At 45.5% G+C, this 15,672-nt stretch overlaps 1 protein-coding gene across 1 annotated transcript in view; it reads right to left on the bottom strand.

The window, feature by feature from the left end:
• Positions 1 to 15,672, bottom strand: part of srgap2 (SLIT-ROBO Rho GTPase activating protein 2) — a 211,586-nt gene that overhangs the window by 13,360 nt on the left and 182,554 nt on the right. Inside the window, exon 18 of the mRNA XM_033042275.1 lies at positions 15,484 to 15,563. Coding sequence (XP_032898166.1) covers positions 15,484 to 15,563 — 80 coding nt within the window. The remainder of the gene's footprint in view (positions 1 to 15,483; positions 15,564 to 15,672) is intronic.

Genomic DNA, 15,672 nt, shown 5'->3' with positions numbered 1-15,672 from the left:
TTAGTCCAGAGATACAATGGAAACAAGCCCTTTGGCCCACCAAGTCCGCACCGACCAGTGATCCCCGCACAATACCACTTTGTGCATGTGTGTGACCCCAGAATGACACTATCCTACACACATTAGGGACAATTTACATTTATACCAAGCCAATTAAGTCTGGGAGGAATCTGAAGATGTCGGAGAAAACCCACGCTGGTTGCGGGGAGAACGTACAACTCCGTACTGACAGCACCCATAGTATGGATCAAACTCAGGTCTTTGGCACTGTAAGGCAGCAGCAACTCTACCGCTGCGCCACCGTGCCTGACTTATAAATATGAACCACTCCTAACTATTGTTGGGCTGCAATCCTGTAAGTTCTCACCTTAGTATTGGGGCTGTTAGAATCTAAGAAAACTTTTAACCATCACCTCAAGAGAGAAAATATCAATCTTGCCAGTGATGTTCACATCGGGAGGGTGGTGAATCTGTGGAATTCTTTCCCACAGAAGGCTGTGGAGGCCAAGTCAATGCATATTTTTAAGGCAGAGATAGATAGATTCTTGATAAGAACAGGTGTCAGGGGTTATGGGGGGAAGGCAGGAGAATGGGGTTTAGGAGGGGGAGATATATATGCCATGATTGAATGGCAGAGTAGACTTGATGGGCCAAATGGCCTAATTCTGCTCCTATCACTTATGACCTTATGAACTATATTTTTTAGGGTGCCCCTTTGATAATAGATTTAGATGTAGATTTAGATATAGGTCTTAGGGCTAGCGGAATCAAGGGATAAGGGGAGAAAGCAAGAACGGGTGGATGATCAGCCATGATCATATTGAATGGCGGTGCTGGCTCGAAGGGCTGAATAGCCTACTCCTGCACCTATTTTCTATGTTTCTAAATGGAGATATGTGAAACAGTTCTTGGTGGACTGGTGCCTACACATGGGTCACTGGAGTAATTGATAAATAGATGCAGCATGTTCCCTTGGGAATACAGTGGGAGTGTGACGGGGACATGCTGGGGAGGCAGGAATAAGCAGCTGGATGCAAATATCACAACAGAAAACTGGTGTCTTTGTTTTATTGTGTGGGCTGTCATCCAGTAGTAGTTTGCCAAGTTCAAAAGTTCAGCTCTTTGCATTCCTGTGCCCAATATTCATCTCAACACAATTGTCTATATTACACCCCAGCGGTATGAACATTGACTTCTCTAACTTCAGATAGTCCTTGCTTTCTGCTTCCACCCCCTCCCCCTTCCCAGTTCTCCCACTACTCTTGCTGTCTCCGCTTACATTCTATCTTTGTCCCGCCCCCTCCCCTGACATCACTGAAGAAGGGTCCTGACCCGAAACGTCACCAGTCCTTCTCTCCTGAGATGCTGCCTCACCCACTGAGTTACTCCAGCATTTTGGATCTGTATTACAGTATATATCAGCACTCAGGTGACCTGTGTGCTCCACACATTCTTTCTGGCTGACCTCATTCGTTCAGATTAAAGTCAATACAGAAATTATATCACTTGGGCAAAGTTACATATGCGTCAAAATAAGAATTATGGCAAGCTACTAATAAAATGGGAAATCCCTTGATGAGCACCCAGTCTTTGCTCACTTTTCCTTGATAGGATTGTTTTCCTGCCAATCTCTTCCCCCCTTTCTCATCCCTTCCACTGCCAAGAAGAGGAGACACATTTCATTTGCAGATACATGGTCCAGATGTATCAATATGTGCACTACGACTAAATAGTGGTTTTGTCTTGTATAAAATTAAAACCTGCTCTGAAATTTATCCAAGCTCAGCCAATCCAAATATATTTTGAAGACAATGAAAAGCATATAGAGTGGAAGGTACACAAAAATGCTGGAGAAACTCAGCAGGTGCAGCAGCATCTATGGAGCTGCTGCTGCACCCGCTGAGTTTCTCCAACATTTTTGTGTACCTTCGATTTTCCAGCATTTGCAGTTCCTTCTTAAGCATATAGAGTGGATGTGGAAAAGATGTTTCCACTGGTGGGAGAGTCTAGGATCAGAGGTCATAGCCTCAGAATGAAAGGGTGCTCTTTTAGAAAGGAGGAGGAACATCTTTTGCAGGCTCAAAATTAACGGTTGCCCAGTTGCCAATGGAGTTATGGAGGGAGCGGCCTCTGCGGAAAGCAGACAGGGGAGGAGATGGGAAGATGTGGCACGTGGTGGGATCACGTTGGAGGTGGCGAGACCATTCTCATCTATTGCATCCGCTGCTCTAGAAAACATTTTCGCCACCTCCCAACGTGATCCCACCACTTGCCACATCTTCCCATCTCCTCCCCTTTCGGCTTTCCGCGGAGACCGCTCCCTCTGCAGAAGGACATGGACAGGTAGTCAAAGAAGTGACAAATGGGATACAATGTAGCAATGCGTGGAGGCATGCATTTTGGTAGCAGGAATAACGGTGTAGACTATTTTCTAAATGGGGAGAGAATTCAGAAAACTCAATTCATATTTCTCCTCCGTTTATAACATGGAGAAACACATGAAGGCAAGTGAACTTGGGACTGCCAATGTCTTGCGGACATCCGTGCTACGGTCGAGGAGTATTGGACATCCTACTGTGCATGAAGGTAGAGTGGTCTCTTGGGCATGATTAGATATATCTGAGGATATTAAAGGGCTTGTCCCACTTGGACGTTATTTGCGCGTCATTTATGCGACATCATTTACGGGTCACGACACACGCGGCGCCCCGTGGTGAGACGTGGTGGCGTAGGCAGTGACGCGCGCGGCACCCCAGGATTTTGGGATTCACAAAATCTTCGCGCACCACCGGCGTGACGCGCAAATGACGCCCAAGTGGGACGGGCCCTTATGGGAATCTAGAGACGGAATTGCAGGAGCCCTTTCATGAGTGAGGTGCCGGATGACTGGAGGGTGGCTAATGTTGTGCCTCTATTTAAGAACGGCTGCAAGAAAAAGCAGCGAACTATAGACCAGTGAGACTAACATCTGCTGTAGGTTCTTCAAAAAACGGATTCAAATTTGTAAGACGCAATCTCCCACATACAAAAGCATGCTGATCGTCCCTCGTCAGCCCCTGTGTATACAAAATAATAGGTGATGATTCGGGTCGAGACCCATCTTCAGTCTCTACCTGAAGCGTCACCTATTCCCTTTCTCCAGAGATGCTGCCTGACCCGCTGAGCTACTCCAGCTTCTTGTGTCTATCTTTGGTTTAAATCAGCATCTGCAGTTCCTTCCTGCATCGTTTAATTTAGTTGGTTAGGCGGCACGGTGGTACAATGGTAGAGCTACTGCCTTACAACACCAGAGACCCGGGTTCTATCCTGACTACGGGTGCTGTCTGTATGGAGTTTGTACGTCCTCCCCGTGACCTGCGTGGGCTTTCTCCGAGATCTTCGGTTTCCTCCCACATTCCAAATAAGTACTTTTGTAGGTAAATTGGCTTGGTGTAAATGTAAATTGTTCCCAGAGTGTAGGATAGCGTCAATGTGTGGCGGTTGTTGGCCTGTGCGGACTTGGTGGGCCGAAGGGCCTATTTCCGCGCCATATCTCTAAACGAAAAACTAAACGAAGATACAGCTGTGGAAACAGGCCCTTCGGCCCACCGAGTCCACACTGACAAGCAATTACCCATACATTAGTTCTATCCTAAACACTACGGACAATTTACAGAAGCCAATTTTACTTCGGAGTCACGTGAGTGACTATGTGAAGAACCCCGCCAGGACGCATGCGTGTCATATCGCTACACGCATTGCGAAACGTCAGACGCGGTGGAAGGACGTTCCTCCGCGGCGGCAGTTTAAAAGCCGCTAATTGCAGGTAAGGGTTTACTCTGCGGTCTTTTTTGTTTCCTTTCCCAACTACAGGCAGGGAAATGGAGAAAACAAAGAAGACAAGGGCTGCGACAAAGCTGGTGAGGGTGGACCGCGGAGCAGCGGGCAGCCAGCAAGAGCAGCCGACGGCACTTGGATCACCCGTAGTGGGATCAGCTGTGCCCGATGTCGCCGCTGCACCGGCCAAATCCACGTGGCTGGGCGGCAAGGCAAAATACAAAACTAACAAGGTCGTGGACTCGGAGGAGTCCGACTTTGAACCACCGCGGGTAAAAGAGCTCGATGAGGAAGCCAAAACCTTGGGATTAATAAAAGGAACACCAACAAAAACCCACTACAGCCAAAAGACAGCATCCCTACGCATCCACCAGCAGAACTGGTGAAAGCTGGAAGGCACGGTATTCCAAACTTGAGTCTTTTTTAGGCCATGGCCCAGGCCGGCCTTCTTGGAAGATGCGGGGAACCCCAACGCCAACACCAACCAACCCGAAAAACCAGGCACCAGCGCAACAACAACAGCGGAAGAACTACAAAAAGAAGTAAACCTGCCACTGGTAACAATGGAGGTAGGTGGGTCTGGTTCCCTAAAAGATATGGAGAGCATGGAGGTTGGGGGGAGACTACACTGGTTTTTGAATGCATGGAGCATGCTAACAACCGATACTTACATCTTAAGCAGTATCCAGGGATATACAATAGAGTTTATACACGAGTACAACCCTCCAGTTCAACATAGACCGAACCGAGTGTTCATGCTCTCTGATAAAGAAAAATCAGAGGCACAAGCTGAACTGGAGCGGCTTTACATAAAAGGTGTAATTGAGATATATAAAGCACTGCCAAATGGGCTATCATCAGCCCCCAGGCTGTTCACAAAAATCTTAAAAGCAGCCCTAGCATTTCTACGTAAACGTAAACACATGGTTATGGCATATTTAGATGACATACTCATTGTGGGCATAACTTTGGAATTGGCCATACAAACTGTAACAGCCACAAAACAGTTATTTGAAAAACTGGGATTTATCATCCATCCAGTTAAATCTAAACTAACACCGTCCACTACTATGGACTACTTGGGATTCACCATTGACTCAGTTCACATGACGGTGACACTACCTAAGGGAAAGGCTAGAGATTTAATAGAGGCTTGCAATAACCTCATTGACATCAGAAACCCATCCATCAGATTGGTAGCAAAGTTATTGGTAAAATGGTGGCTGCTTTCCCAGCCACACAATTTGGACCTCTACATTACCAAACCTTACAGAGAGCAAAAATACAAGCTCTCAAAATCAATGCAGGTCACTTTGACAGACCTATGAGACTACCAATCCAAGCCAAAACGGAACTAAAATGGTGGATAGACAACCTCTGGCTTTGTTCAAACCCAATCATTGTCAGTAACCCTTCCATGGTACTACAAACTGATGCCAGTGCACTTGGGTGGGGAGCCACCAATACCATCACCAGCTGTGGAGGTAGATGGACAGCACAGGAGGCATCTTTCTTACTCACACTGGGCATAAACTACTTGGAAATGTTGGGTGCATTCCATGGCCTTAAGTCATATTGTACTGGGTCATATCACCAGCATGTTAGATTACAAATAGACAATACCACCGTAGTAGCATACATCAACCACATGGGTGGTAACAAATCGATATCATGTGACAATCTCGCTAATTCAATTTGGCAATGGTGCATCCAGAGAGATATTTGGATATCAGCCACTTACCTACCAGGGAGACTAAATTTAGTGGCAGACACCAGGTCACGCAAATTTAATGAAAACACCGAATGGATGTTGAACAAAATGGTATTTTCTGATATTACAGCAAAATATGGAACAAAATACGGATATCGATCTATTCGCATCCAGACTAAACAACCAGATACCTAACCATGTTTCATGGGAACCAGACCCTGGGGCAGCAGCGACAGATGCATTTTCGCTGCGTTGGGGGAAATTGTTTATCTATGCATTCCCTCCTTTCTGCCTCATCAGTCGGGTATTAAGGAAAATACAACAAGACTCTGCGTCTGGTATTTTGGTAGTACCCGATTGGCCTACACAACCATGGTTCCCAGTGGTGCAAAACATGGTATTAGAACCATGTATTACCATCCCACATAGACCAGACTTGTTGCTACATCCCGTGACAGGGGATAGCCATCCATGCCATAAAAGCTTGAACCTGTTAATTTGTAGAGTTTAAAAACACCACTTCTACAACTGGGACTAACGGACCGAACAGCGAACATGATCTCGGCGGCCCAAAGACAATCAACTAAAAAGCAATATCTGGTCTACATCAGGAAGTGGGAAATGTACTGTCATAAGAACAACATCACCAACAGAAACATGAACATCCCGTCTGTTCTGGAATATCTGGCAGGCCTCCACTATGATGAGGGGCTCAGCTACAGTGCCATCAACAGCGCCAGAAGTGCCCTGTCGACTTACCTATGGCAAGGGACAGAGTGTTATACTGTAGGGACTCACCCTCTGGTAACAAAGCTCATGAGGGGAATATTTAATACAAATCCCCCAAAAACCAGGTACTCCCAAATTTGGGATGTAAGCATTGTCCTGAAAACGCTCAGGAACTGGTCTCCAGCATCAACTCTGTCCATACACAGGCTAACTTTGAAAACAGTCATGTTAATGGCACTGGTCACGGCACAGAGGGTTCAGTCACTGCATAAACTCAGACTGGACAACATGACCTCCTCACCTGACGATATTACGTTCCACATCTACGAACTGGTAAAGCAGAACAGACAGGGATCAGCAGGCCTCAATATACAATTTAGGTCATACCCTTCAGATGACCGTCTCTGTATAGTTAGACACCTGTCATTATACATAGAGAAAACAAAAATCCTAAGAGGCAATGAGAAGGGACTGCTGATCAGCCATAAGCAACCTCACAAAAGAGTGATGGTCCAGACCATCTCGAGATGGCTGAAATAGGTGCTGACACAGGCTGGGGTGGATACTAACGTTTTTAAATCTCATTCCACCAGGGCTGCAGCTACATCGGCAGCAGTACAACTGGATGTGCCCATGGACCAAGTCCTCGAAGCAGCAGGATGGTCAGGGGAAAGAACTTTCCAGTTATTTTACAATAAATCAGTGATGAAATCTGGAACATTTGCAGAAAAAATTTTAAGTTCTGTAAATTAATTAAACCCATAAAAGGGGTTATAATTTGTGTTAATAAATTTTATGATTTCAATGACGAATCATGTCCAAATTATGTTAACACTATTCCTCCCACAGTCAAGGCAGACGTGATGCATGGACTCGTTTCCACGGCATGAAATCACAGAGCTTTAAAATCTTCACGTAGTCACTCACGTGACTCCGAAGTAAAATAGTAAGATTAAACGAGAACTTACCAGTTTGAAGTTTGATCTGTATTTTATGAGGAGTTATGATGAGGGATTACGTGCCCTCCGCTCCCACCCTGATCATATACTTAACTGGTATCTCTTCTCTAATCGTACTATGTTTAGTCATTACAGTTATCTGGGATTTCACACCGCTGCTTTGAAGAATGACACGCATGCGTCCTAGCGGGCTTCTTCACGTAATCCCTCATCGTAACTCCTCATAAAATACAGATCAAACTTTAAACTGGTAAGTTCTCGTTTAATCTTACTATTAACCTGCAAACCTGCACGTCTTTGGGATGTGTGAGGAAACCAGAGCACCCGAAGAAAACCCACGCAGTCACAGGGAGAACGTACAAACTCTGTACAGACAGCACCCGTAGTCAGGATTGAACCCGGGTCCCTGGTGCCGTGCCATCATGCTGCCAAAATCAACAAGCATTGGCAATTAAATGGAATTAAAAATGTAAAATGATTATTACATTTATAAATACGTGGAAAGGTATCTAATCTGGTGGCGACTGAACCAGATTAACATTTTGATTTAAAACATACCCCTCTTACATTCTGCCCCACTTCAATGCTGCCTGAATTTACATTCAACTGAAACTTACAGCAATCTGTTATGTCCATTTCCCATTGGGTGTTCAGTGTAACATTATTCCTTCAGAATATTGCTTGTATTCCCATACTTCACAGGATCAGAGTTAAGGACCAAACAAGTCAACTCCTGCTGGTGAGTTAACGTCAATAGATCAGCAGCACGCAAACAGCTCTGCCCGACTTAATGGCATAGACACCAAAAGCTGGAGAAACTCAGCGGGACAGGCAGCATCTCTGGAGAGAAGGAATGGATGACGTTTCGGGGCGAGACCCTTCTTCAGACACTGTCGGTCCTACTGCGTTACTTCAGCTTTTTGTGTCTATCTTAGGTTTAAAGCAGCATCTGCAGTTCCTTCCTACTAAATGGCATACAAGATAATGAGGAATCGAATGGAAGGAACATGGCTGATCACAGTAACATAGAAACATAGAAAATAGGTGCAGGAGGAGGCCATTCGGCCCTTCGAACCAGATAAGTTCATTGTGATCATGGCTGATCGCACCTATAAAGAACCCATGCCTGCCTTCTCCCCATATCCCTTGACTCCACTAGCCTCTGGAGCTCTATCTAACTCTCTCTTAAATCCATCCAGTGACTTGCACTCCACTGCCCTGAGTGGCAGGGAATTCCATAAATTCACAACTCTCTGGGTGAAAAAGTTTTTTCTCACCTCAGTCTTAAATGACCTCCCCTTTATTCTAAGACTGTGGCCCCTGGTTCTGGACTCGCCCCACATTGGGAACATTTTTCCTGCAATGTTCATTCACAGTCAGTCTGCAGCAGCAGAGAGACTGAGGAATATGACCAAGTTGTACGAAGGCCAACCTTTCCTTCAGAGTGGGGCAATTATAATGAAAATAGCCTTGCTTGTGCTGCTAAACTGCACGTCAGAACATCACATGGCTTTCAGCACAGTGTAAACTCTACATCGCAAGCCAGGGACCAAACCGTCGCTGTGGCTTGCAAGCACATACTCGCATGAAAATGGACACATATACTGTCGCACACACTTTCACATACACGTTATTCCCTTCCCCCTTCACACACAATGAGATCCAAGCCGGAGAGCGCAGGAGAAAAACTTTCAACAACCCTGACAGCTTTCACAAACGATGAAACTGATAATTCTGAAATGACCGCGGATTTTATAAAGCAGAACAGAAACAGCTTAGGACGGCTGAACCCTTCTTAGCTTCTGTGACAGAGCAGCTGCAGAGAAGCTCCCTGCGGTTCTGCGATACCCAATATCCTCAGCTCCTCCTGTGACCCTGGAACCGTGCCAAGATGCAGCAGAGACTCCAGCAGTTGAGGCAGACCAAAGCAGAGCAGTCATTATGCCCAGATCAAATACAACAACAGCATGCATTTATTATAGGTCCTTGTAGTAGGAAAAGACCCTGAGGTTTGTAGGCTCAGTGACGCTGCAGTAGAGTTGCTGCCTCACGGCATCAGACACGCAGGTCCCATCCTGACTACGGGTGCTGCATCCCTGTGACCTGCGTGCATTTTCTCCGGGAACTCCTGTTTCCTCCCACATTCCAAAGACATACAGGTTTGCAGGTTAATTGGCATCTGTAAATTGCCCCTGGTGTGTAGGATGCAAAAGTGGAATAACATAGTACGGGGTGATCAATGGTCAGTGTGGGCCGAAGGGCCTGCTCTCATGCTGTATCTCTCGACCAAATTAAAGTAAAGGGGCTGTCCCACTTGGGCGACCTAATCCGCGAGTTCTGGCGAGTTTGCCCTCGACTCATACTCGCAGCATGGTCGACACGAGGTCGTAGGAGGTCTTTGTAACTCTCCTTCATGCTCAAGAGTGGTCCCCGTGTACTCGAGGCCTCAGCTATGTCGCGGCGTAGTTCTCAACATAAAAAAAGGTTGCCATGGAAAAAACCGCTACTTTTTTACTCGTAGGTTTAGGTTAAGTCGTAGTAGGTCGGCATGTTATTTGTAGGTAATCGAAGGTAGTCGAAGGTAGTTGTAGATAGACTTCAACATAGTCGAAGGGAGGTCGAAATAGATCGAAGGAGTTCGTCTTCACTCTCCACTATTCAGTATCCAATTTTCCAGAAGTTAGTCGAAGCTAATCTTCAACATAGTCGAAGGAGGTTGAAGGAGGTCTTCAACACAACATTTTTTCAAACTCTCCTAAACTCTTCTAAACTCGCCAATTAGGTCGCCCAAGTGGGACAGCCCCTTAAAGGTGCTTCTTGGTAGTAATTCTACAAGTTGACCCAGAGGCAATTGAGAGCCAGTGACCAGCACTTGGCCCATGAGGTGAATAAAGGATTGCAAAGGAGGAGCGACAGAGAAATGTCACAAAAGGTCATTTCACAATCTGGATCCCAGGCACTTGAGATGATTGCCCATAATGGAGCGATGAACAGTGTAGACGGAGAACTGGAAGGGCACAGGGTTCTCTGAAGTCAGATCAATACAGATTGGAGAGAGGCTGTGATAAAGGCATGATGTACCATGAACACGTTGATACCAAGTTTAAATTCGACGAGACCAAGGACCTCATACTCCAATTCTCCTCTCCCCAGTATCTCAGCAGGTAGTAAGTATACTGCAGCTCAACAACTTACTTAAAAATAATTTTAATTTCTCATCTGGTGTTTTTTTTTAGTTTAGTTTAATGTAGAGATACAGTGCAGAAACAGGCCCTTCAGCCCACCGAGTCCGTACTGACCAGCGATGCCCACACTAATACCATCCTACACACACTAGGGACAATTTACATTTACTGTATACCAAGCCAATTAACGTACATACCTGTACGGCTTTACAGTGTGGGAGGAAACCGAAGATCTCAGAGAAAACCCACAGGTCGCCGGGGAAAACGTACAAACTCCGTACAGACAGCACCCGTAGTCAGGATCGAACCCGGGTTTCTGGTGCTGTAAGGCAGTAGCTTTAATGCTACGCCAACATGCGGCTGTTCCAATTACTTTAAAACTGTGTTTCAACTCTTCTGAAGACAGACAAATTATTTATCTTCATTTTAGCAAGAGAAAATCCCCTGTAATTTTGAACATGTATGGGTTCAAGTCTAGGAGAGGTCTCAAAATCTACTGACTCAAGGAAAAGTCCTGTGTGACAGAGCACCTCCTCACCAAAGATTCTGCCCAATTGTTTATCAACAATAAATTAGTTTTTGGTACAGCTGTGTGTGTGTGTGTGTGTGTGTGTGTGTGTGTGTGTGTGTGTGTGTGTGTGTGTGTGTGTGTGTGTGTGTGTGTGTGTGTGTGTGTGTGTGTGTGTGTGTGTGTGCGTGTGCATGTGCATGTGCGTGTGTATGCCTGGGTGTGTGCGTGCGTGTATGTGTGCGTGTGTGTGTGCGTGCGTGTGTGCATGTGTGTGTGTGCGTGCGTGTGTGCATGTGTGTGTGTGTGTGCATGTGTGTGTGTGTGCATGTGTGCGCGCGTGTGTGTAATGCCTAAACTCAAAGTCCCATTATTTTGGCTTAGTTCCATTGCATGGCTTAATGCCGGAAGAATGCGGATTTGCAAACATGCCAGTTAATACACCAATACACACATCCTGGTGGCAGCCTGTGTTTGAAGTCTTTCCATGTTGTTACTGTAGTGCACATAATTTCTCACAAATCATCCTCAGTAAGTGGATTCCTTCCCCATTCCTTCGGTCCCGTGATGCTGCCCGTCCCGCTGAGTTACTCCAGCGTTTTGTGTCCATCTCAGTAAGTGATTTATGGTGGAATGAAGTTCTTGCCCAAATGACAAGCAGCAAATATAACATTATTGTTCTTGAAGCACTGCCTCAGCCAAATGTTCACAAACACAATCTAAACTTCCCAGTGAAATCAAGGAAACAAGATCGGGTCATCACAGGAACATCATGACATCATAGCTACTCAATCGCTAGAGACTTCTTGACCATATAATTAAGTTAATGCTGATCTTCCCTCTATTACCAGTTTTCATTCCATATCTTTAGAAACCTGTTGTTTAAGTCTTAGAAGTTACAAAGAAAAACAATGAACAGCTTGTTTTTCAATTGTGTTGTTGGGTTGGGAGTTGCTGCAGTGGGTGAAGAGATGAGGAAATGTTTTTCAACTACATAGAATATAGAACAGCAGAGCACAAGAACAGGTCCTTTGGGCCACAATATCTGTGCCGAACACGATGCTAAGGGGCCTGTCCCACTGAGGTGATTTTTCAGGTGACTGCCGGCAACTGTGAAGTAAGTGGCAGTCACCTGAAAAACCGACTACTGGAGCGGCGACTGTCAGTGTGGAAGACAGACAGGCAGACAGACACACACACACTCCTTCCTTCACCAGCTCGTTATGGAGGCGGGGGACAGGACAAGCGGGGGGAGTGCTGGCTGAGTGCAAAGCCAAGGCAAAGCCAAGGTGATACCGCGATGAACAGGAAGGTTGGCGCTGTAATTAAGACGGCTAAAGCACAGTGTACGGTGAGCCCTTTAAAAGGGGGGGGGGTGGGAGAGGGGGGAGAAGGGGAAGAAGGAGGGAGAAGGAGTGGAGACAACTTTTAAGAAGCCAGAGATACATGGCTGTGATGTTCGGCTGACATTTGACATTACCGGTCGTTTATGAAAACCATTTCTTACGTTTTTTTCCCCCAATGAGCCAATGAAATTCACCGGTCAGCACCGGCTACAACCTACGAGAACCTTCGACCTCCAGGCAACCCACTAGGACCTCCTGGCGACCCACAAGAAGCAAAGCAGTACCCGTCTGAAGAAGGGTCTCGACCTGAAACGTCACCCATTCCTTCCTTCCAGAGATGTTGCCTGTCCTGCTGAGTTACTCCAGCTTTTTGTGTTAATCCCCGGCATACATTGACAGCGCCAAAGTACAGATGGGGATAGCTTCAAGTTTTCTGGGACAAATATGTCCAGCAATTTAACCTGGACCATCAACATCGAAGCTATGGTCTAGAAAGCACATCAACATTCTCTACTTCCTTAGTAACCTTAGGAAGTTCGGCATGTCCCCAACAACCCTCACCAACATCTACAGATGTGCCGTAAGAAGCATTTTCTCAGGGTGCATCACAGCTTGGTTTTGGAACAGCTCCATCCAAGACACAAGAAATTGCAGAGTTGTGGACGCAGCCCAGATCATCACGCAACCCAAACCTTCCACTGATTCCATCTCCACTCCCCGCTGCCTCGTCAAGGCCACCAACCTCACCAAGGATCAGTCTCACTCTTGTCATTCCATCTTCTCTCCCCACCCATCAGGCAAGAAGTACAGAAGTTTGAAAATGTATACGTCCAGATTCAGGGACAGTTTTTTCCCAGCTGTTATCAGGCAGATGAATGATCCTCTCATCGGCTAGAGTGGATCCTGACCTCCCATCTACCTCAATGAAAACCTTTGAGCTATCCTTAATCCGACTTTTTCTGACTTCAATGTTGCACCTTGCACTGAATGCTGTTCCCTTTACACTTCATCTATGCACCATGGGCTGCTTGATCATATTCATGTATAGTCTTCTCTTTGACTGGAGAGCATACAAACAAAACCTTTTAACTGCACCTTGGTACACGTGGCAATAATAAACAATGCTTAACTAAACTCATGGAAATGGGACTCAATGTTATCTCTGGAACGGATCAGTGATAGTAACTGCTCTGGAACATTTGGGTAAAGCATGTGGCATAATATAACAGAATCTTCTACTGCATCTTACATATATATAGGCAATGTTGTTCACTTCTCTACATTGCCAGGAATTCACTATTTATTTACATTTATAAATGGCATGTAATCTGTTCCCTTCATACTATCTAAGCAGATGGACAGCGTTCTCAAACATTCACACAGCAGTGGTGTTGGCCTGTTTACACGGTTTGATTTACTCTCATCGTGAATTGAGAATGACTATCTGTGATGTAAGCCATTCTGTAGACACACCTTCCTGGAAATATCTGCAAAATAGTGGACTTCACAAATTCCAACTATAGTAGTCTCACTTGTCTCAAAGTAACACTACCAATTTAAATTATCTGTACCATTTAATGTTACACTTTGTTTACCGAATCTTCAATTTACACATCATCTTTACTGCAGAAACCACTGTAAGCCATTTAGCAGAGCAAGGGCTGGCCATGAAGAGATATATTTACACAGATGATTCAAAGTATGTGTAGGAAGGAATTGCAGATGCTGGTTTAAACCAAAGATAGACACAAGATGCTGGAGTAACTCAGCGGGACAGGCAGCATCTCTGGATAGAAGGAATGGGTGGCATTTCGGGTCGAGACCCTTCTTCAGACTAGTCATGGGAGAGGGAAATAAGAGATATAGACAGTGATGTAGTGAGATATAGAACAAATTAATGAAAGATATGAAAAAAAGTAATGATGATAAAGGAATCAGGCCATTGTTAGCTGTTTGCTCGGTGAGAATGGGAATCTGGTGCGATTTGGGTGGGGGAGGGATAGAGAGAGAGGGAATACAGGGGTTACTTGAAGTTAGAGAAATCAATATTCATACCACTGGGCTGTAAGCTGCCCAAGCAAAATATGAGATGCTGTTCCTCCAATTTGTAATTAGCCTCACTCTGACAATGGAGGTGGCTGAGGACAGAAAGTATGGCTGGAAGATATGGTCCAGTGGAGAGTATCTGAAGAGATGATTTTAGGAAGTGTATTCCCAAAGGTGGGAATGGCTAACGGTTCTACCTTGGTGAAGAAAGGTGAGAAGATCCCCAAGCCCCTGATACAGTTAGACAGTACCAACAGTGACTACTAAATATGAATGCACACTGATGCATGCATCCTCTCTGAATCATAAAGTTCCACCGTAAGGCTCCTGAGGGAAGTAGGAGTCAAAGGGCAGGCACAAAGGAGAGCAATAAAATAACTTCCCAATGCCGCCGAATGGAGCAGTCACTGGCTGTGGCTGAAGAGAAAAGATGCTGTCTGGGCTACCACATGACCATCTAGAGGCTAACCATAAGACACACACCCATGTCTGATCACCCTGCGATGGGCCTGCCTCGACTGAGGGTGTCTTGTGATAAAAGGCCGTAACACCCAGTGACGTTGAGGTACACAACAGAAGATGTGTCTGATTGGTAGCAAAATCACCTAGTGGTCATCCCCAAGAATGTCAATTGTAGTGAAAAATCTTAGGGATTGTAACATCCAATCCTACTAATCAACCCAATTCGAACCAATGCTTTATTTATGTAACTGCTGTTGGAATGAACAAAATGCAACATTTTCCACCTGTGCCCTATTTCAGACATTTACTTTCACAGGTATGGGCATCAAAGGTACGGTATTTATAGCTTATGTTTACGTCCCATTGAGAAGATGGTGGTGTCTGTCATCTCCAGTCCAAACAAATCCTTGTTGTGAAGATCTGACCTTGAGATAGAAGGTTTCAGGTTCAAACCCATTCTCCATGGAAGAGCACAAAAGCTGGGCTAAGGTAGTGCAGCTTTGTTAGAGGTGATTTACTTTGGATGACTAACAGCGGGCCTAACAGCACCATATCCACACGTGTTAAGACATTGAGCAGTACACTTCCTTATGCACCAACCTGCAATTGCTTGCTCAATATTATCTCTCTCTCTCCCCCTCGCCCTCTCTCTCGCTCTCCCTCTCCCTCTCTCTTTCTTTCATTGTGAATCCACAAATAAAGACAAAAGCCAACAACGTACCATCTTCGCTGGTGTGCGTTTCTGTTCCAACATCCTGCACGACATCTTCAGCAGATGCAGGGTCCCCGTGAGGGCTCTCACTGAAAAACAAAGGCATCTTGTAACGAATGCAGTAGGTATGCATGCTTGTATCAAAGACCTCGAAGTTAATGGGAGGATGTTAAAAGATGCAGGTGATCTTATAGATAA

This window comes from Amblyraja radiata, chromosome 24 (assembly GCF_010909765.2).
Source record: "Amblyraja radiata isolate CabotCenter1 chromosome 24, sAmbRad1.1.pri, whole genome shotgun sequence".
NCBI lineage: Eukaryota > Metazoa > Chordata > Chondrichthyes > Rajiformes > Rajidae > Amblyraja > Amblyraja radiata.
The sequence above is the reverse complement of the archived record's forward strand: the minus strand, read 5'-3'. Positions and strand labels throughout refer to the sequence as shown.